The sequence below is a fragment of the Oncorhynchus mykiss genome, chromosome 32, assembly GCF_013265735.2.
Source record: "Oncorhynchus mykiss isolate Arlee chromosome 32, USDA_OmykA_1.1, whole genome shotgun sequence".
In the NCBI taxonomy this organism is placed as follows: domain Eukaryota; kingdom Metazoa; phylum Chordata; class Actinopteri; order Salmoniformes; family Salmonidae; genus Oncorhynchus; species Oncorhynchus mykiss.
Window position 1 is genome coordinate 10880034 of NC_050572.1, and position 22500 is coordinate 10902533.

Sequence of the window (22500 nt, forward strand, 5' to 3'; positions counted from 1 at the left end):
ACCTCCAGTGTGTGTGTGTGTGTGTGTGTGTGTGCGCGCGCGTGTGTGTACCTCCAGTGTGTGTGTGTGTGTGTGTGTGTGTGTGTGTGTGTGTACCTCCAGTGTGCGTGTGTGTGACCAGCACCATGTCCTCTTCTGGTCGGTCCATCTTCTGACCCACAACCCTCAGCAGCTCTGCGACGCTCAGCAAAGAGTGTGTGTAAACACACAGGTAGGAGTCAGCACTCACATACACACGACACAACACTGGAACACACACATCCAATCAAATGTTAATTGTCAGGTGCTTGGTAAACAACAACAACAGTGAAAAGCTTGACTTACATGTTATTATCCAACAATGCAGAGTTACAGATTAAGATACAAAATCAAATCTAGATATATATAATAGTGACACGAGGAATAAAGAAACAGCGAATAACAACATTGTGTATAAATAACATGGCCATATACAGGGAGTACCAGAGCCGAGTCGACGTGCAGGGGTACGAGGAAAATGAGGTAGAGACTATATGTACATGTAGGTAGGGGTAAAGGATAGATAATAGACAGTAACAGCAGTATACTGTAGGTAGGGGTAAAGGATAGATAATAGACAGTAACAGCAGTATACTGTAGGTAGGGGTAAAGGATAGATAATAGACAGTAACAGCAGTATACTGTAGGTAGGGGTAAAGGATAGATAAGACAGTAACAGCAGTATACTGTAGGTAGGGGTAAAGGATAGATAATAGACAGTAACAGCAGTATACTGTAGGTAGGGGTAAAGGATAGATAGTAGACAGTAACAGCAGTATACTGTAGGTAGGGGTAAAGGATAGATAAGACAGTAACAGCAGTATACTGTAGGTAGGGGTAAAGGATAGATAAGACAGTAACAGCAGTATACTGTAGGTAGGGGTAAAGGATAGATAATAGACAGTAACAGCAGTATACTGTAGGTAGGGGTAAAGGATAGATAATAGACAGTAACAGCAGTATACTGTAGGTAGGGGTAAAGGATAGATAATAGACAGTAACAGCAGTATACTGTAGGTAGGGGTAAAGGCTAGATAATAGACAGTAACAGCAGTATACTGTAGGTCGGGGTAAAGGATAGATAATAGACAGTAACAGTATACTGTAGGTAGGGGTAAAGGATAGATAAGACAGTAACAGCAGTATACTGTAGGTAGGGGTAAAGGATAGATAAGACAGTAACAGCAGTATACTGTAGGTAGGGGTAAAGGATAGATAATAGACAGTAACAGCAGTATACTGTAGGTAGGGGTAAAGGATAGATAGTAGACAGTAACAGCAGTATACTGTAGGTAGGGGTAAAGGATAGATAAGACAGTAACAGCAGTATACTGTAGGTAGGGGTAAAGGATAGATAAGACAGTAACAGCAGTATACTGTAGGTAGGGGTAAAGGATAGATAATAGACAGTAACAGCAGTATACTGTAGGTAGGGGTAAAGGATAGATAATAGACAGTAACAGCAGTATACTGTAGGTAGGGGTAAAGGATAGATAATAGACAGTAACAGCAGTATACTGTAGGTAGGGGTAAAGGCTAGATAATAGACAGTAACAGCAGTATACTGTAGGTCGGGGTAAAGGATAGATAATAGACAGTAACAGTATACTGTAGGTAGGGGTAAAGGATAGATAAGACAGTAACAGCAGTATACTGTAGGTAGGGGTAAAGGATAGATAAGACAGTAACAGCAGTATACTGTAGGTAGGGGTAAAGGATAGATAGTAGACAGTAACAGCAGTATACTGTAGGTAGGGGTAAAGGATAGATAATAGACAGTAACAGCAGTATACTGTAGGTAGGGGTAAAGGATAGATAATAGACAGTAACAGCAGTATACTGTAGGTAGGGGTAAAGGATAGATAATAGACAGTAACAGCAGTATACTATAGGTAGGGGTAAAGGATAGATAATAGACAGTAACAGCAGTATACTGTAGGTAGGGGTAAAGGCTAGATAATAGACAGTAACAGCAGTATACTGTAGGTAGGGGTAAGGTGACTAGACAACAGGATAGATAATAAACAGTAACAGCAGCATTTGTGATGAGTGTTTGAAGTGTGTGTGTGTGTGTGTGTGTCTGTGGCGTCAGTATACATGTGTGTGTGTTGTGTGCGTGTTATTGTGTATACCCCTGAGGGGCCCCTTTATTGATGGTTAGCGGCCCGGCAGGAAGTCCAGGAACCAGTTGCAGGAGGAGCTGTGAAAGTCCCAGGGTCCTGAGCTTAGTGATGAGCTTGGAGGGCACTATGGTGTTGAATGCTGAGCTGTAGTCAATGAACAGCATTCTCACATAGGTGTTCCTTTTGTCCAGCTTGGTGAGGCCAGTTGAGAGTGCAATAGCGATTGTGTCATCTGTGGATCTGTTGGGGTGGTATGCAAATTAGAGTGGGTCCAGGGTGTCTGGGATGATGGTGTTGATGTGAGCCATGACCAGCCTTTCAAAGCACTTCATGGCTATAGATGTGTTCTACGCGGTGATAGTCATTTAGGCAGTTTGCCTTGGCGTTCTTGGGCACAGGGACAACGGTGGTCTGCTTGAAACAAGTTGATATTGCAGACTGGGTCAGGGAGAGGTTAAAAATGTAATTAAAGACACTTGCCAGTTGGTCACAGGCTCTGAGTAGGCGTCCTGGTATTCCGTCTGTGAATGTTAACCTGTTTAAAGGTCTTACTCACATCGGCTACGGAGAGTGTGATCACACAGCTATTCGGAACAGCTGGTGCTCTCATGCATGGTTCAGTGTTGCTTGCCTCGAAGCAAGCATAGAAGGCATTTAGCTTGTCTGGTAGGCTGCCATCACTGGGCAGCTTGGGGTTGGGTTTCCATGATAGTTTGCAAGCTCTGCCACATCCTTTGAGCGTCACAGCCAGTGTAGTAGGATTCGATCTTAGTCCCGTTTGATGGCTCGTCAGAGGTCGTAGCGGGATTTCTTATAGGCATCGGGAATGGTGTCCCACTTCTTGAAAGCGGCAGCTCTAGCTTTTAGCCCGGTGCGGATGTTGCCTGTAGTCCATGGCTTCTGATTGGGGTTTTAATGAAGATGGTGACTGATGTGGTAAACTCCTCAAAGGAAATTATGGCTGAGACATTACGTACCAAAAAGTTTAAGATCAGCACCATCTTTACACACACACACACGCGCGCACGCACGCACGCATGTACGCACACACACACACACCACAAAACTCATAAAATCATGGCGCATAAAAACTCATAAAATCATGGCATCACGGGTGTGAGTTCTCACCCTCCTTGGTGTCAACCTGAGGGGAACGGAGCGGAAGGCTGTTCTCTTTCAAACTGAGCTGCTGGAACATAGGTTTACTCTGGAGAGAGATAGACAAAAGGATGAAGGGATGGAGCGAGAGGGAGAGAATAGATGGAGAGAGATGGGATGGGAGAGGAGAGAGGGGATGGCAGAGGAGAGAGAGAGAGGGAGAAAGTGAGATGGCGAAAGTGAGAGAAGGGGACAGTTGGATATAAACCATTAGATTATTAACTTAGCAGTAACAGATACTTTCTACCCTCGCCCCTCTTCCCTCCCTCTCTCCCCCGTTCTTCTCTTTCTACCCTCGCCCCTCTTTTCCCTCCCTCTCTCCCCCGTTCTTCTCTTTCTACACTCGCCCCTCTTTTCCCTCCATCTCTTCCCCATCTTCTCTGTCTACCCTCGCCACTCTTCCCTCCCTCTCTCATCCATCTTCTCTTTCTACCCTCGCCCCTCTTCCCTCCCTCTCTCCCCCGTTCTTCTCTTTCTACCCTCGCCCCTCTTCCCTCCATCTCTTCCCCATCTTCTCTGTCTACCCACGCCCCTCTTCCCTCCCTCTCTCCCCGTTCTTCTCTTTCTACTCTCGCCCCTCTTCCCTCCCTTTCTCCCCATCTTCTCTGTCTACCCTCGCCCCTCTTCCCTCCCTCTCTCCCCATCTTCTCTGTCTACCCACGCCACTCTTCCCTCCCTCTCTCCCCCGTTCTTCTCTTTCTACCCTCGCCCATCTTCCCTCCCTCTCTCCCCCGTTCTTCTCTTTCTACCCTCGCCCCTCTTGCCTCCCTCTCTCCCCATCTTCTCTGTCTACCCTCACCACTCTTCCCTCCCTCTCTCATCCATCTTCTCTTTCTACCCTCGCCCCTCTTCCCTCCCTCTCTCCCTATCTTCTCTTTCTACCCTCACCCCTCTTCTCTCCCTCTCTCCCCATCTTCTCTGTCTACCCTTGCCCCTCTTCCCTCCCTCTCTCCCCATCTTCTCTGTCTACCCACGCCCCTCTTCCCTCCCTCCCTCATCCATCTTCTCTGTCTACCCTCGCTCCTCTTCCCTCCCTCTCCCCATCTTCTCTGTCTACCCTCGCCCCTCCCTCTCTCCCCATATTCTCTTTCTACCCTCGCCCCTCTTCCCTCCCTCTCTCCCCATCATCTCTGTCTACCCTCGCCCCTCTTCACTCCCTCTCTCCCCATCTTCTCTGTCTACCCTCTTCCCTCCCTCTCCCCATATTCTCTTTCTACCCTCGCCCCTCTTCCCTCCCTCTCTCCCCATCTTCTCTGTCTACCCTCGCCCCTCTTCCCTCCCTCTCTCCCCATCTTCTCTGTCTACCCTCTTCCCTCCCTCTCCCCATATTCTCTTTCTACCCTCGCCCCTCTTCCCTCCCTCTCTCCCCATCTTCTCTGTCTACCCTCGCCCCTCTTCCCTCCATCTCTCCCCATCTTCTCTGTCTACCCTCTTCCCTCCCTCTCCCCATATTCTCTTTATACCCTCGCCCCTCTTCCCTCCCTCTCTCCCCATCTTCTCTGTCTACCCTCGCCCCTCTTCCCTCCCTCTCTCCCCATCTTCTCTGTCTACCCTCTTCCCTCCCTCTCCCCATATTCTCTTTCTACCATTGCCCCTCTTCCATCCCTCGCTCCCCATCTTCTCTGTCTACCCTCGCCCCTCTTCCCTATCTTCTCTGTCTACCCTCGCCCCTCTCTCCCCATCTTCTCTGTCTACCCTCGCCCCTCTTCCCTCCCTCTCTCCCCATCTTCTCTGTCTACCCTCGCCCCTCTTCCCTCCCTCTCTCCCCATCTTCTCTGTCTACCCTCTTCCCTCCCTCTCCCCATATTCTCTTTCTACCATTGCCCCTCTTCCATCCCTCGCTCCCCATCTTCTCTGTCTACCCTCGCCCCTCTTCCCTATCTTCTCTGTCTACCCTCGCCCCTCTCTCCCCATCTTCTCTGTCTACCCTCGCCCCTCCCTCTCTCCCTATCTTCTCTGTCTACCCTCGCCCCTCTTCCCCATCTTCTCTGTCTACCCTCGCCCCTCTTCCCCATCTTCTCTGTCTACCCTCGCCCCTCTTCCCCATCTTCTCTGTCTACCCTCGCCCCTCTTCCCTCCCTCTCCCCATCTTCTCTGTCTACCCTCGCCCCTCCCTCTCCCCATATTCTCTTTCTACCCTCGCCCCTCTTCCCTCCCTCTCTCCCCATCTTCTCTGTCTACCCTCGCCCCTCTTCCCTCCCTCTCTCCCCATCTTCTCTGTCTACCCTCTTCCCTCCCTCTCCCCATATTCTCTTTCTACCCTCGCCCCTCTTCCCTCCCTCTCTCCCCATCTTCTCTGTCTACCCTCGCCCCTCTTCCCTCCATCTCTCCCCATCTTCTCTGTCTACCCTCTTCCCTCCCTCTCCCCATATTCTCTTTATACCCTCGCCCCTCTTCCCTCCCTCTCTCCCCATCTTCTCTGTCTACCCTCGCCCCTCTTCCCTCCCTCTCTCCCCATCTTCTCTGTCTACCCTCTTCCCTCCCTCTCCCCATATTCTCTTTCTACCATTGCCCCTCTTCCATCCCTCGCTCCCCATCTTCTCTGTCTACCCTCGCCCCTCTTCCCTATCTTCTCTGTCTACCCTCGCCCCTCTCTCCCCATCTTCTCTGTCTACCCTCGCCCCTCTTCCCTCCCTCTCTCCCCATCTTCTCTGTCTACCCTCGCCCCTCTTCCCTCCCTCTCTCCCCATCTTCTCTGTCTACCCTCTTCCCTCCCTCTCCCCATATTCTCTTTCTACCATTGCCCCTCTTCCATCCCTCGCTCCCCATCTTCTCTGTCTACCCTCGCCCCTCTTCCCTATCTTCTCTGTCTACCCTCGCCCCTCTCTCCCCATCTTCTCTGTCTACCCTCGCCCCTCCCTCTCTCCCTATCTTCTCTGTCTACCCTCGCCCCTCTTCCCCATCTTCTCTGTCTACCCTCGCCCCTCTTCCCCATCTTCTCTGTCTACCCTCGCCCCTCTTCCCCATCTTCTCTGTCTACCCTCGCCCCTCTTCCCTCCCTCTCCCCATCTTCTCTGTCTACCCTCGCCCCTCCCTCTCTCCCTATCTTCTCTGTCTACCCTCGCCCCTCTTCCCCATCTTCTCTGTCTACCCTCGCCCCTCTTCCCCATCTTCTCTGTCTACCCTCGCCCCTCTTCCCTATCTTCTCTGTCTACCCTCGCCCCTCTTCCCTATCTTCTCTGTCTACCCTCGCCCCTCTTCCCTCCCTCTCCCCATCTTCTCTGTCTACCCTCGCCCCTCCCTCTCTCCCTATCTTCTCTGTCTACCCTCGCCCCTCTTCCCCATCTTCTCTGTCTACCCTCGCCCCTCTTCCCCATCTTCTCCGTCTACCCTCGCCCCTCTTCCCCATCTTCTCTGTCTACCCTCGCCCCTCTTCCCCATCTTCTCTGTCTACCCTCGCCCCTCTTCCCCATCTTCTCTGTCTACCCTCGCCCCTCTTCCCTATCTTCTCTGTCTACCCTCGCCCCTCTCCCCATCTTCTCTGTCTACCCTCGCCCCTCTTCCCTATCTTCTTTGTCTACCCTCGCTTCTCTTCCCTCCCTCTCTCCCTATCTTCTCTGTCTACCCTCGCCCCTCTTCCCCATCTTCTCTGTCTACCCTCGCCCCTCCCCCCATCTTCTCTGTCTACCCTCTCCCCTCTTCCCTATCTTCTCTGTCTACCCTCGCTCCTCTTCCCTCCCTCTCTCCCTATCTTCTCTGTCTACCCTCGCCCCTCTTCCCTATCTTCTCTGTCTACCCTCGCCCCTCTTCCCTCCCTCTCACCTTTTGCTGTGGAGGACATTCATCCACAGTGCTGAAACACAAACAAACAGAGAAACTAATAAACATGTAACTCCATTTTTGGATTGAAGCTTCCATTTCCTCTATCCCGCTACAGATACACACACACACACACACACACACACACACACACACACACACACACACACACACACACACACACACACACACACACACACACACATACAGCCCTAGGCTGTGCTCATGTCTCATATAAACAATGATGTCCTTGTGCTGTACACAGACAACACATACATATTCACATACTGTACATACATACAGCGCCAGTCAAAAGTTTGGAAACACCTTCTCATTCAAGGGTTTTTCAAAATTTTTACAACTATTTTCTACATTGAAGAATAACAGTGAAGACATCAAAACTATGAAATAACACATATGGAATCATTTAGTAACCTACATTAAAAAGTGTTAAAGAAGTGAAAATATATTTTAGATTTGAGATTCTTCAAAGTAGCCACCCTTTGCCTTGATCACAGCTTTGCACACTCTTGGCATTCTCTCAACCAGCTTCTTGAGGTAGTCACCTGGAATGCATTTCAATTAACAGGTGTGCCTTGTTAAAAGTTAACTTGTGGAATTTCTTTCCTTCTTAATGCGTTTGAGCCAATCAGTTGTGTTGTGACAAGGTAGGGGGGTATACAGAAGAGCCCTATTTGGTAAAAGACCAAGTCCATATTATGGCAGGGAACAGCTCAAATAAGCAAAGACAAATGACAGTCCACCATTACTTTAAGACATGAAGGTCAGTCAATCCGGAACATTTCAAGAAATTTTAAAGGTTCTTCAAGTGCAACTTGCCATAAAAACCATCAAGCGCTATGATGAAACTGGCTCTCATGAGGACCGCCACAGGAAAGGAAGACCCAGAGTTATCTCTGCTGCAGAGGATAAGTTCATTAGAGTTACCAGCCTCAGAAATTGACAATGACAATGACCCAACACACCTCCAGGCTGTGTAAGGACTATTTGCCCTAGAAGGAGAGTAATGGAGTGCTGCATCAGATGACCTGGCCTCCACAATCACCCGACCTGGTTTTGGATGAGTTGGACCACAAAGTGAAGGAAAAGTGCTCAGCATATGTGGGAACTCCTTCAAGACTGTTGGAAAAGCATTCCTCATGAAGCTGGTTGAGAGAATGTCAAGAGTGTGCAAAGCTGTCATCAAGGCAAAGGGTGGCTACTTTGAAGAATCTCAAATATAAAATATACTTTTCTGGTTACTACATGATTCCATGTGTGTTATTTCATAGTTTTGATGTCTTCACTATTATTCTACAACGTAGAAGATAGTAAAAATAAAGAAAAATCCTGAAATGTGTGCCCAAACCTTTGACTGGTACCACACACACACACACACACACACACACACACACACACACACACACACACACACACACACACACACACACTCACTGTCTGCGTCGTAGAAGCTTCTGGAACTCCTTCATGTCTTTCTCCAGAGATGGAAACTCATAAAGATCCTCTAACACACACCTAGAGAGAGTCTGACACGCACACACACACACATTAATATACACCTCTAACAGACAGTTATAGAGATACATTTACGGTACTTAAACCTAAATATATCTGATGACGTGCTGGGGGACAAACATAGCTGCAAATTCACAAGCGTGCGCACACACACACACACACACACACACACACACACACACACACACACGCACGCAGACACACAGACACAGACACACACACTTATCACTGACATGCAGCATACATCCCCATTGCTGCTTGTTACTAGGCAACTATCACCTGGGTTACACTAGATTATCCCCATGACAACACTCACACTCTGGTTACCATGGTAACACAGCACAGAGCAGCAGGTTACAGCAGGCCAAGTGATCAGTGTGTGTGTGTGTGTGTGTGTAAGAATTTGCAGTGATGCTATTTCCCATGTATGTAATAACCAGTGTCCAACCTTCATGAATGTCTTGATGTGTTCGTCCTCTCGTAGGAAGTCCTTATATAGGCGTGTCCAGTGAGAGACCAGGTGTAATACCTTCCTCTTCCTATAGAGGGCCTCCTTCCCTTCCTCCTGACGCACACGCTTACTGCTGTAGGTGGGACACGTTAAGGACAACACACACACACATTCACACTACACAGAGACACACACACACATTCACACTACACAGAGACACAGACGCACACATTCACACTACACAGAGACACACACACACATTCACACTACACAGAGACAGACAGACACATTCACACTACACAGAGACACACACATAAATACATACATACAGAGACAGACAGACAGAGAGAGAGAGAGCAGTGTGTAAAGGATATTGTCCGAGCAGGGCCTGACAGAGGTCGTTGGTCGTCATGAACACCAGGTACGTCAACAGGAAGTCATCCAGCAGCATCTCTGAAACAGGAAACGCATCACAGGTCACAGACATAACAACCTTCATACACCTTAGACAGTGAGAGAGAGAGACAGAAAAGTTGGATGAGGGTTTGTGTCAAAAGGGCATGGGCCAGACTTAAACCCACGGCAACACACTATATGAGCTCTGAAGATTGCTGCCCTTGATTCCCTGTCCAGCCCAGGCCACCATCTATATCCCCCTGCTCTTCTCCCTGGAATGGTGAAAGTAATGGTGGATATTCCCTGTCCAGCCCTGGCATCCAAATAACCTCTTATTGTGTTATCCAGATTAGTGAATCTGTGCTGGCAGAGCTCAAAAACTACTGGTTCCGCAAGGCAGAGGATAGAGATGAATTATGGAGGAGAAGAAAGGTTCCTATCTGACACTAGGTTCCTATAAATAATGAACTAACCAGCTATCTTTACTTAGAAAGGAAAACAAGCTTTTTATTTATATAGAACACCACTTTAAATGATTAGTATATTTAGCTTGCTTTCTCACTTCTTCCCTCTTTCTCTCCCTCCCTCTCACTCTCTCGCTCTTCTTCTCTCTCTCTCTCTCTCCCTCCTTCCCTTCCTCTCTCTCCTTCCCTTCCTCTCCCTCTCTCCCTCCTTCCCTTCCTCTCCCTCTCTCCCTCCTTCCCTTCCTCTCTCCCTCCTTTCCTTCCTCTCTCCCTCCTTCCCTTCCTCTCTCCCTCTCCCTCCTTCCCTTCCTCTCCCTCTCTCCCTCCTTCCCTTCCTCTCCCTCTCTCCCTCCTTCCCTTCCTCTCTCCCTCCTTTCCTTCCTCTCTCCCTCCTTTCCTTCCTCTCTCTCTCTCCCTCCTTCCCTTCCTCTCTCTCTCTCCCTCCTTCCCTTCCTCTCTCCTTCCCTTCCTCTCCCTCTCTCCCTCCTTCCCTTCCTCTCCCTCTCTCCCTCCTTCCCTTACTCTCTCTCTCCCTCCTTCCCTTCCTCTCCCTCTCTCCCTCCTTCTCTCTCTTTTTCCCTCCTTCCCTTCCTCTCCCTCTCTGCCTCCTTCCCTTCCTCTCTCCCTCTTCCTCTTTCTGTCCCTTTCTGTCCCTTTCCCCCCACTCTCCCTCCTTCCCCCCCACTCTCCCTCCTTCCCTTCCTCTCCCTCCTTCCCTTCCCCTCTCTCTCTCCCTCCTCCCCCCCCACTCTCCCTCCTTCCCTTCCCCTCTCTCTCTGCCTCCTTCCCTTCCTCTCCCTCTTTCTGTCCCTCCCCCCCCACTCTCCCTATTTTCCACCCTTCTTCCAACACTGTTCTCATTTTCTCCATGTTAACAACTCCTCCACACACTCACATACACATACGCAGGCACACGCACGCACGCACGCACACACACTCACAACACACAAACACGCAGGCACACGCACGCACACACACTCACAACACACAAACACGCAGGCAGAGAGAGAGAGAGAGACCGAGACAGAGAGAGAGACAGAGAGAGAGACCGATACAGAGAGAGAGACAGAGAGAGAGACAGACAGACAGAGAGAGCGAAAGAGAGCGAGACAGAGAGAGAGAGAAAGAGCGAGAGAGAGAGGGAGGGAGAGAGAGAGAAAGGGGAAGAGGGAGAGAAGGAGAGAGAGAGAGCGAGACAGAGACAGAGAGAGAGGGCAGACACACACACACACACACACACACAGAGGACACACACAAGCACACACACCACCGCCAGCCTGGTGTTGAAGTGCTGTTGGTTAATTGCTCTTTAGGCTTGTTTCAGCTTATTGATGCTTAACACACGCAGGCAGGCACGCACGCACGCACGCACACACACACACACACTCTCTCCTCTCTCTCCTTCATCTCCTCCTCTACTCATTTCATCTCCTCCATCCCTTCAGCTCTGTTTTCGGGGCCAAAGACTCTTCTACCCAAGATGGTCATCTGTCAACAGGTGACGTTATTCAGACTGTAACATGTCTGGACCACCACAGACTGACAAACCCTTTATACACTCCAACGCACCTCAGTCCACACACACACACACACACACACACACACACACACACACACACACACACACACACACACACACACACACACACACACACACACACACACACTCAGACACACACACACACACACACACACACACACTCAGACACACTCAGACACACACACACACACACACACACACACACACACACACACACACACACACACACACACACACACACACACACACTCAGACACACACACACACACACACACACTCAGACACACACACACACACACACACACTCAGACACACTCAGACACACTCAGACACACACACACACACACTCAGACACACACACACACACACACACACACACACACACACACACACACACACTCAGTCCACACACACACACACACACACACACAACCACACACTCAGACACACACACACACACACACACACACACACACACACACACACACACACACACAACCACACACACACACACTCAGACACACACACTCAGACACACACACACACACACACGCACACATGCAACCACCCACTCCTTGCTCCTGCTACACAGTCACAATGAAGAAAATGAATCACCAGGGATTATAGCTACAATACATTCCTAAGAGAGAAAAAGAAAGAGAGAAAGAAAGAGAAAATGAAAGAGAGAAAGAAAGCGAGAATGAAAGAGAAAGAAAGAAAGAGAATGAAAGAGAGAATGAGAGAGAGAATGAAAGAGAGCGAGAATGAGAGAATGAGAGAGAATGAGAGAGAGAATGAGAGAGAGAATGAAAGAGAGAATGAGAGAGAGAGAATGAAAGAGAGAATGAAAGAGAGAATGAGAGAGAGAGAGAATGAAAGAGAGAATAAGAGAGAGAGAATGAAAGAGAGAATGAGAGAGAGAGAATGAAAGAGAGAATAAGAGAGAGAGAATGAAAGAGAGAATGAAATAGAGAATGAAAGTAGCGGTTGTGTTGCGACACGTGGCCATATTTTGAGAGCAGGGGAGGGAGTGGTGCACATGTAGATAATCCTCTATGAAAACCAATGGTTCAAACCTCATGTCTCTATCATAATCCAATCAAAAGTTATTGTAGTTTTTACCCTTGTAGGATGGCCAGAATCAGGGTGACTAAATCAATAGAGGCCAGAGAAAAATCTGGGAAAAAAATCTGGAAAATGGCATCACATCAGATTCTGAGCAAGAATAAAGGCTACTGGCCACCTGACAGGATCCCTCTCCTGTTGATCTCATTTTCCCCTCGAATCCACAGGACATAAAACAATATAGAGGTCAGATGGATACTGATTTTGAGACATGAAATGTAGCATTTTCATATTTTAGTGTACACTTTTCATGTTTTAGTGTACACTTTTCATGTTTTAGTGTACACTTTTCATGTTTTAGTGTACACTTCATATTTTAGTGTACACTTTTCATGTTTTAGTGTACACTTTTCATGTTTTAGTGTACACTTTTCATATTTTAGTGTATACTTTTCATGTTTTAGTGTACACTTTTCATATTTTAGTGTACACTTTTCATGTTTTAGTGTACACTTTTCATATTTCAGTGTACACTTTTCATATTTTAGTGTACACTTTTCATATGAATTCCTGTTCTCTTTAGTAGATTTACCACAAAAACAAACGTATCTCTGTGAAATGTCAATGGAGCACTGAATGTATACCAAGCTTTTTATTTCAAAGCTTTCTACATTTAATTCAGCTTGTTATTTCAAATCCTTCTACATTTAATTCAGCTTGTTATTTCAAATCCTTCTACATTTAATTCAGCTTGTTATTTCAAATCCTTCTACATTTAATTCAGCTTGGTGTCATTGCAATTTAGCTTGTTGTGACCCGTGGAAACAACTTTGAAGACCAACTCAACAGAGCTCAGTCCTTATTATCAGATGTATTAGTTTCTGAAATCTGACTTTTTGGATATAACGTTAATGATGTGGTAGAGAAAACCCCCCCTGAACGATTCAGAACATGAATAATCATATTTGTTTTGGTAAAATGTATTTTATAACATAAGGAAGTGAAAGCAGGTTTTGAACCTGGACAGGGTGGGTGGATACCCTACAAACACACAAATGAAGTCCTTCAGGGTGTGTGTGTGTGTGTGTGTGTGTGTGTGTGTGTGTGTGTGCGTGTGTGCTAACCAGACTCTTTGCTCTCCGGCGTTCCTCTCTGGTCGTCCAGTCGTAGGTCACTCAGCAGGTGTTCTAGAATCTTCAGTGGCGTTCCAGACACCACCACATACCTACACACAGACCCCCACAGAGAAGAGTTTTACACACACACAAACACACACACACACACACACACACACACACACACACACACACACACACACACACACACACACACACACACATACACACACACACACACACACACACACACACACACACACACACACACACACACACACACACACACACACACACACACACACACACACACACACACACACACCTGCCAGAAACACAGGAGGAACAGCAGGAGCAGTATTCCTCAGAGCTGCTACCTTTCCTCTCGCCTTCTTCCCTGTCCTCTTCTTCCTCCTCATCCCCCCCTTCCTCATCAATGTAAGGTAGACTACTCCAGTCATCTTCATCCTCATCATCCTCATCATCAATGTAACGCAGGTAAGGGACGTTGAAGGTCGGGACAGTACTACTACTACTACTACTACTACTACTACTATGGTCATCATCATCATCACCAGCCTCTTCATCTTCTGCCTCCACTAGTGTGACAGTTCTCTGATCCATTACAATTCCTCCAGACGGCCCCCTCTCCCTAGCGCAACATGCCCGGCCAGGGTGCTCTGTCCTGCTACCCCTGACTGCCAAAAGGAGATGTACTGAGGCCTCCCCTCTCCCTGCCTAACACCAGAGGCACTCCCACAGCCCCCCCCCCCCCCCCACACACACATATACATACACACACACACTCCCTTTATAAAGCACAAACACACCCTCTAGGCAGCAAACAGTCTTGCTTTCTCCCTTCAAGACAAGAAAACCATTATCTCTTTCTCTGTTTCTGTCTCTCTCGCCCGCTCTCTCCATCTCTGTCTCTCTCTCTCCCTGTCTCTCACTCACACTCCCTGTCTCTCACTCACACTCTCTGTCTCTCGCTCTCTGTCTCACACTCTCGCTCTCTCCCTCTCTCCACGTTTCTGTCTCTCTCCCTGTTTTTCTCTCTCTCTCTCTCTCTCTCTCTCTCTCTCCCTGTTTTTCTCTCTCTCTCTGTCTCTCTCATTGTCTCTCTGTCTCTCTCAGTTTGAGAGCGACAGAGGCAGGTTGAGAGTGACAGAGACAGGTTGAGAGTGACCAAGACAGGTTGACAGGTTGAGAGTGACAGAGACAGGTTGAGGAGTGACAGAGACAGGTTGAGAGTGACCGAGACAGGTTGACAGGTTGAGAGTGACAGAGACAGGTTGAGAGTGACAGAGACAGATTGAGAGTGACCGAGACAGGTTGACAGGTTGAGAGTGACCAAGACAGGTTGACAGGTTGAGAGTGACAGAGACAGGTTGAGGAGTGACAGAGACAGGTTGAGAGTGACCGAGACAGGTTGACAGGTTGAGAGTGACAGAGACAGGTTAAGAGTGACAGAGACAGGTTGAGAGTGACCGAGACAGGTTGACAGGTTGAGAGTGACAGAGACAGGTTGAGGAGTGACAGAGACAGGTTGAGAGTGACCGAGACAGGTTGACAGGTTGAGAGTGACAGAGACAGGTTGAGAGTGACAGAGACAGGTTGAGAGTGACCGAGACAGGTTGAGAGTGACCAAGACAGGTTGAGAGGCACAGAAAAAGTTTGAGATTGACAGAGCGAAAGAGAAGTAGGATACTGACCTCTTCTCCCCATCTTCTTCTCTTGCTCCTCCCCCTGATGGCGATGAGGCGGGATTAGGTGATGATGTCACTGATGATGGCACTCTCTGTAGCACAAGGACATCCCGCCCCCTTTCCTTAAGACACACCCTCCCTACCACCTCTCCCTGAGAGAGGTATAGAGAGACAGACGTGATAAGAATGGTCCATTGGTATTATATAGAGTGTAGTAGTGTGGAATAGAGTTCCATGTAGTCATGGCTCTATGTAGTACTGTGCGTCTCCCATAGTCTGTTCTGGACTTGGGGATTGTGAAGAGACTATAGTATAGTGTAGTAGTATAACATAGTAGTATAGTAGTATAGCATAGTGGTATAGCATAGTAGTGTAGTATAGTAGTACAGCATAGTAGTATAGTAGTATAGCATAGTGGTTTAGTGGTAAAGTAGTGTAGTTGAGTAGTACAGCATAGTAGTATAGTAGTAAAGTAGTGTAGTTTAGTAGTACAGCATAGTAGTATAGTAGTAAAGTAGTGTAGTTTAGCGGTATAGTAGTATGGTGTAGTAGTATAGTATAGTATAGTATATTAGTATAGTGTAGTAGTATAGTATAGAAGTATAGCTTTGCGGTATAGTTTAGCAGTATAGTATAGTGGTATAGTATCATAGTTTAGTGGTGTAGTATAGTGGTATAGTATAGCAGTATAGTTTAGGCGTGTATTAGCATAGTATAGTATGCTAGTATAGTATGCTAATAGCGGCATAGTTGAGTAGTCTAGTATAGTGTTATAGTTTAGTAGTATAGAATAGCGGTATAATTGAACCATTTAGTTGTATAGTATAGTACAGCAGTATAGAGGTATAATTTAGCAGTATAGTAGTATAGTATTGTGGCATAGTCTAGTAGTATAGTATAGTGGTATAGTCTAGTGGTATAGTATAGTGGTATAGTCTAGTAGTATAGTGGTATAGTCTAGTAGTATAGTGGTATAGTCTAGTAGTATAGTATAGTGGTATAGTCTAGTAGTATAGTGGTATAGTCTAGTAGCATAGTATAGTAGTATAGCGGTACAGTATAGTAGTATAGTATAGTGGTATAGTATGGTAGTATAGTATAGTAGTATAGTGGTACAGTACAGTAGTATAGTATGGTGGTATAGTTTAGCTGTATAGTATAGAGGTATAATTTAGCAGTATAGTAGTATAGTATTGTGGTATAGTCTAGTGGTATAGTATAGTAGTATAGTATAGTGGTATAGTAGAGTGGTATAGTCTAGTGGTATAGTATAGTGGTATAGCTTGGTGGTATAGTAGTATGGAGCAGTAAAGCAGTATAGTATAGCAGCATAGCATGGTAGTATAGTGGTGTAGCATAGTAGTGTAGTATAGTGGTATAGTATAGTGGTATACTTCAGTGGTATAGTATAGTAGTATAGTACGGTGGTATAGTCTAGTGGTATAGTATAGTGGTATACTTCAGTGGTATAGTGTAGTAGTATAGTAGTATAGTATAGCGGTGTAGCATAGCGGTATAGTCTAGTAGTATAGTATAGTATAGTGGTATAGTTTAGCTGTATAGTATAGTGGTATGGTCTAGTAGTATAGTGGTATAGTCTAGTAGTATAGTATAGTAGTATAGTATAGTAGTATAGTGGTACAGTATAGTGGTATAGTATGGTGGTATAGTATAGTAGTACAGTATAGTAGTATAGTGGCACAGTATAGTAGTATAGTATGGTGGTATAGTTTAGCTGTATAGTATAGTGGTATAGCTTGGTGGTATAGTAGTATGGAACAGTAAAGCAGTATAGTATAGCAGCATAGCATGGTAGTATAGTGGTGTAGCATAGTAGTGTAGTATAGTGGTATAGTATAGTGGTATGCTTCAGTGGTATAGTATAGTAGTATAGTAGTATAGTATAGCGGTGTAGCATAGCGGTATAGTCTAGTAGTATAGTATAGTATAGTGGTATAGTTTAGTTGTATAGTACAGCTGTATAGTTTAGTTGTATAGTATAGCTGTATAGTTTAGTTGTATAGTATAGCTGTATAGTTTAGTTGTATAGTATAGCTGTATAGTTTAGTGGTATAGCAGTGTAGTATAGTGGTAAAGTATAGTGCTATAGTTTAGCAGTATAGTAGTATAGTATGGTGGTATAGTTTAGTTGTATGGCAGTGTAGTATAGTGGCAAAATATAGCGCTATAGTTTAGCAGTATAGTAGTATAGCATGGCGGTATCGTTTAGTGGTATAGTAGTATAGCATGGTGGTATAGTTCAGTAGTATAGTATGGTGGTATAGTTTAGTAGTATAGTAGTATAGTATTGAGGTATAGTTCAGTAGTATAGCAGTATAGTATGGTGGTATAGTTTAGTAGTATAGTAGTATAGTATTGAGGTATAGTTCAGTAGTATAGCAGTATAGTATGGTGGTATAGTTTAGCAGTATAGTAGTATAGTATGGTGGTATAGTTCAGTAGTATAGCAGTATAGTATGGTGGTATAGTTTAGTAGTATAGCAGTATAGCATGGTGGTATAGTTTAGCGGTATGGTTTAACAGTATAGTAGTATAGCATGGCGGTATCGTTTAGTGGTATAGTACAGCAGTGTAGTATAGTGGCATGGTTTAGTAGTATAGTATAGTGGTATATTTTGGAAGTATAGTAGTATAGTGGTATAGTATGGTGGTATAGTTTAGCAGTATAGTAGTATAGTATAGTGGTATATTTTGGAAGTATAGTGGTATAGTATGGTGGTATAGTTTAGCAGTATAGTAGTATAGTATAGTGGTATATTTTGGAAGTATAGTAGTATAGTGGTATAGTATGGTGGTATAGTTTAGCAGTATAGTAGTATAGTATAGTGGTATATTTTGGAAGTATAGTGGTATAGCATGGTGGTATAGTTTAGCAGTATAGTATTTTGGAAGTATAGTGGTATAGCATGGTGGTATAGTTTAGCAGTATAGTAGTATAGTATAGTGGTATATTTTGGAAGTATAGTGGTATAGTATGGTGGTATAGTTTAGCAGTATAGTGTTATAGTATGGTGGTATAGTTTAGTGGTATAGTTTAGCAGTATAGTAGTATAGTATAGCGGTATATTTTGGAAGTATAGTGGTATAGTATGGTGGTATAGTTTAGCAGTATAGTGTTATAGTATGGTGGTATAGTTTAGTGGTATAGTTTAGCAGTATAGTAGTATAGTATGGTGGTATAGTTTAGCGGTATAGTGGTATAGTATGGTGGTATAGTTTAGCAGTATAGTAGTACAGTATGGTGTTATAGTTTAGCAGTATAGTGGTATAGTATGGTGGTATAGTTTAGCAGTATAGTAGTATAGTATAGTGGTATATTTTGGAAGTATAGTGGTATAGTATGGTGGTATAGTTTAGCAGTATAGCAGTATAGTATGGTGGTATAGTTTAGCAGTATAGCAGTATAGTATGGTGGTATAGTTTAGCAGTATAGTAGTATAGTGGTATAGTATGGTGGTATAGTATGGTGGTATAGTTTAGCAGTATAGTGTTATAGTATGGTGGTATAGTTTAGTGGTATAGTTTAGTAGTATAGTAGTATAGTATGGTGGTATAGTTTAGCAGTATAGTGGTATAGTATGGTGGTATAGTTTAGCAGTATAGTGGTATAGTATGGTGGTATAGTTTAGTGGTATAGTTTAGTAGTATAGTGGTATAGTATGGTGGTATAGTTTAGCAGTATAGTGGTATAGTATAGTGGTATAGTTTAGTGGTATAGTTTAGCAGTATAGTGGTATAGTATGGTGGTATAGTTTAGTGGTATAGTTTAGTAGTATAGTGGTATAGTATGGTGGTATAGTTTAGCAGTATAGTGGTATAGTATAGTGGTATAGTTTAGTGGTATAGTTTAGCAGTATAGTGGTATAGTATGGTGGTATAGTTTAGCAGTATAGTGGTATAGTATGGTGGTATAGTTTAGCAGTATAGTGGTATAGTATGGTGGTATAGTTTAGTGGTATAGTTTAGTAGTATAGTGGTATAGTATGGTGGTATAGTTTAGCAGTATAGTGGTATAGTATAGTGGTATAGTTTAGTGGTATAGTTTAGCAGTATAGTGGTATAGTATGGTGGTATAGTTTAGCAGTATAGTGGTATAGTATGGTGGTATAGTTTAGCAGTATAGTGGTATAGTATGGTGGTATAGTTTAGTGGTATAGTTTAGCAGTATAGTAGTATAGTATGGTGGTATAGTTTAGCAGTATAGTATAGTAGTATAGTATGGTGGTATAGTTTAGCAGTATAGCGTAGTAGTATAAGATCTTTATCAAACAGATGTTGCTGCTGCAAGGCCTGGAGCAAGGGGACACACACACACACACACACACACACACACACACACACACACACACACAGACACACATACACACACACACACACACACACACACACACACACACACACACACACACACACACACACACACACACACAGATGAAAAGCGTCAGATGAAAAGAACTGGCTGATATTTGATACAGGGTTACCCCCCCCCCCCCCCCCTACAAACACACCAATCACACACACACACACACACACACACACACACACACACATCTGTCGCAGAAGGACCAAAACTACTCAATACACACAGACTGTGTGTGTGCTTTCTCATGACTCATGTGTTAATGGCCCCCTTACCAGGTGCTCGGCAGATGATGATGTCATCTGATCCTCTCACCAGGTGTTATCCTTCCTATCCTCTCTCCCCCCAGCCCCCCCCCCCTGTCCTCTCTCCCCCGAGCGCTCCCCTGTTCTCTCTCCTCTTAGCCCTCCCCTGTCCTCTCTCCTCTTATCCCTCATAGCCCTCCCCTGTCCTCTCTCCTCTTAGCCCTCCCCTGTCCTCTCTCCTCTTATCCCTCCCCTGTCCTCTCTCCTCTTATCCCTCCCCTGTCCTCGCTCCTCTTATCACTCCCCTGTCCTCGCTCCTCTTATCCCTCCCGTGTCCTCTCTCCTCTTATCCCTCCCCTGTCCTCTCTCCTCCTATCCCTCCCCTGTCCTCTCTTCTCTTAGCCCTCCCCTGTCCTCTCTCCTCTTATCCCTCCCCTGTCCTCTCTCCTCTTATCCCTCCCCTGTCCTCTCTCCTCTTATCCCTCCCCTGTCCTCTCTCCTCTTATCCCTCCCCTGTCCTCTCTCCTCTTATCCCTCCCCTGTCCTCTCTCCTCTTATCCCTCCCCTGTCCTCTCTCCTCTTATCCCTCCCCTGTCCTCTCTCCTCATAGCCCTCCCCTGTCCTCTCTCCTCTTATCCCTCCCCTGTCCTCTCTCCTCATAGCCCTCCCCTGTCCTCTCTCCTCTTATCCCTCCCCTGTCCTCTCTCCTCTTATCCCTCCCCTGTCCTCGCTCCTCTTATCCCTCCCCTGTCCTCTCTCCTCTTATCCCTCATAGCCCTCCCCTGTCCTCTCTCCTCTTATCCCTCCCCTGTCCTCTCTCCTCATAACTCTCCCCTGTCCTCTCTCCTCTTATCCCTCCCCTGTCCTCTCTCCTCTTATCCCTCCCCTGTCCTCTCTCCTCTTATCCCTCATAGCCCTCCCCTGTCCTCTCTCCTCTTATCCCTCATAGCCCTCCCCTGTCCTCTCTCCTCTTATCCCTCCCCTGTCCTCGCTCCTCTTATCCCTCCCCTGTCCTCTCTCCTCTTATCCCTCCCCTGTCCTCTCTCCTCTTATCCCTCCCCTGTCCTCTCTCCTCTTATCCCTCCCCTGTCCTCTCTCCTCTTATCCCTCCCCTGTCCTCTCTCCTCTTATCCCTCCCCTGTCCTCTCTCCTCTTATCCCTCCCCTGTCCTCTCTCCTCATAACTCTCCCCTGTCCTCTCTCCTCTTATCCCTCCCCTGTCCTCTCTCCTCTTATCCCTCCCCTGTCCTCTCTCCTCTTATCCCTCCCCTGTCCTCTCTCCTCTTATCCCTCCCCTGTCCTCTCTCCTCTTATCCCTCCCCTGTCCTCTCTCCTCTTATCCCTCCCCTGTCCTCTCTCCTCTTATCCCTCCCCTGTCCTCTCTCCTCATAGCCCTCCCCTGTCCGCTCTCCTCTTATCCCTCCCCTGTCCTCTCTCCTCATAGCCCTCCCCTGTCCTCTCTCCTCTTATCCCTCCCCTGTCCTCTCTCCTCTTATCCCTCCCCTGTCCTCTCTCCTCTTATCCCTCCCCTGTCCTCTCTCCTCATAACTCTCCCCTGTCCTCTCTCCTCTTATCCCTCCCCTGTCCTCTCTCCTCATAACTCTCCCCTGTCCTCTCTCCTCTTATCCCTCCCCTGTCCTCGCTCCTCTTATCCCTCCCCTGTCCTCTCTCCTCTTATCCCTCCCCTGTCCTCTCTCCTCCTATCCCTCCCCTGTCCTCTCTGCTCTTATCCCTCCCCTGTCCTCTCTCCTCTTATCCCTCCCCTGTCCGCTCTCCTCATAACTCTCCCCTGTCCTCTCTCCTCTTATCCCTCCCCTGTCCTCTCTCCTCTTATCCCTCCCCGTCCTCTCTCCTCTTATCCCTCCCCTGTCCTCTCTCCTCCTATCCCTCCCCTGTCCTCTCTCCTCTTATCCCTCCCCTGTCCTCTCTCCTCATAGCCCTCCCCTGTCCTCTCTCCTCTTATCCCTCATAGCCCTCCCCTGTCCTCTCTCCTCTTATCCCTCCCCTGTCCTCTCTCCTCATAACTCTCCCCTGTCCTCTCTCCTCTTATCCCTCCCCTGTCCTCTCTCCTCTTATCCCTCCCCTGTCCTCTCTCCTCTTATCCCTCCCCTGTCCTCTCTCCTCATAACTCTCCCCTGTCCTCTCTCCTCTTATCCCTCCCCTGTCCTCTCTCCTCTTATCCCTCCCCTGTCCTCTCTCCTCTTATCCCTCCCCTGTCCTCTCTCCTCTTATCCCTCCCCTGTCCTCTCTCCTCATAGCCCTCCCCTGTCCTCTCTCCTCTTATCCCTCCCCTGTCCTCTCTCCTCATAGCCCTCCCCTGTCCTCTCTCCTCTTATCCCTCCCCTGTCCTCGCTCCTCTTATCCCTCCCCTGTCCTCTCTCCTCTTATCCCTCCCCTGTCCTCTCTCCTCATAGCCCTTCCCTGTCCTCTCTCCTCTTATCCCTCCCCTGTCCTCTCTCCTCATAGCCCTTCCCTGTCCTCTCTCCTCTTAGCCCTCCCCTGTCCTCTCTCCTCTTATCCCTCCCCTGTCCTCTCTCCTCT

The 22500-nt window shown here is 46.8% G+C and overlaps 1 protein-coding gene across 3 annotated transcripts in view; it reads right to left on the reverse strand.

The window, feature by feature from the left end:
- Positions 1-22500, reverse strand: part of LOC110487912 (rap guanine nucleotide exchange factor 5) — an 84181-nt gene that overhangs the window by 11739 nt on the left and 49942 nt on the right. For all 3 annotated transcript variants that reach the window (XM_036970893.1, XM_036970894.1, XM_036970892.1), the window contains exons 10-17: positions 15341-15486; positions 13635-13735; positions 9420-9498; positions 9043-9184; positions 8514-8605; positions 7062-7092; positions 3270-3348; positions 97-246 (exon numbers count right to left, since the gene is read on the reverse strand). In XM_036970893.1, coding sequence (XP_036826788.1) covers positions 97-246; positions 3270-3348; positions 7062-7092; positions 8514-8605; positions 9043-9184; positions 9420-9498; positions 13635-13735; positions 15341-15486 — 820 coding nt within the window. The remainder of the gene's footprint in view (positions 1-96; positions 247-3269; positions 3349-7061; positions 7093-8513; positions 8606-9042; positions 9185-9419; positions 9499-13634; positions 13736-15340; positions 15487-22500) is intronic.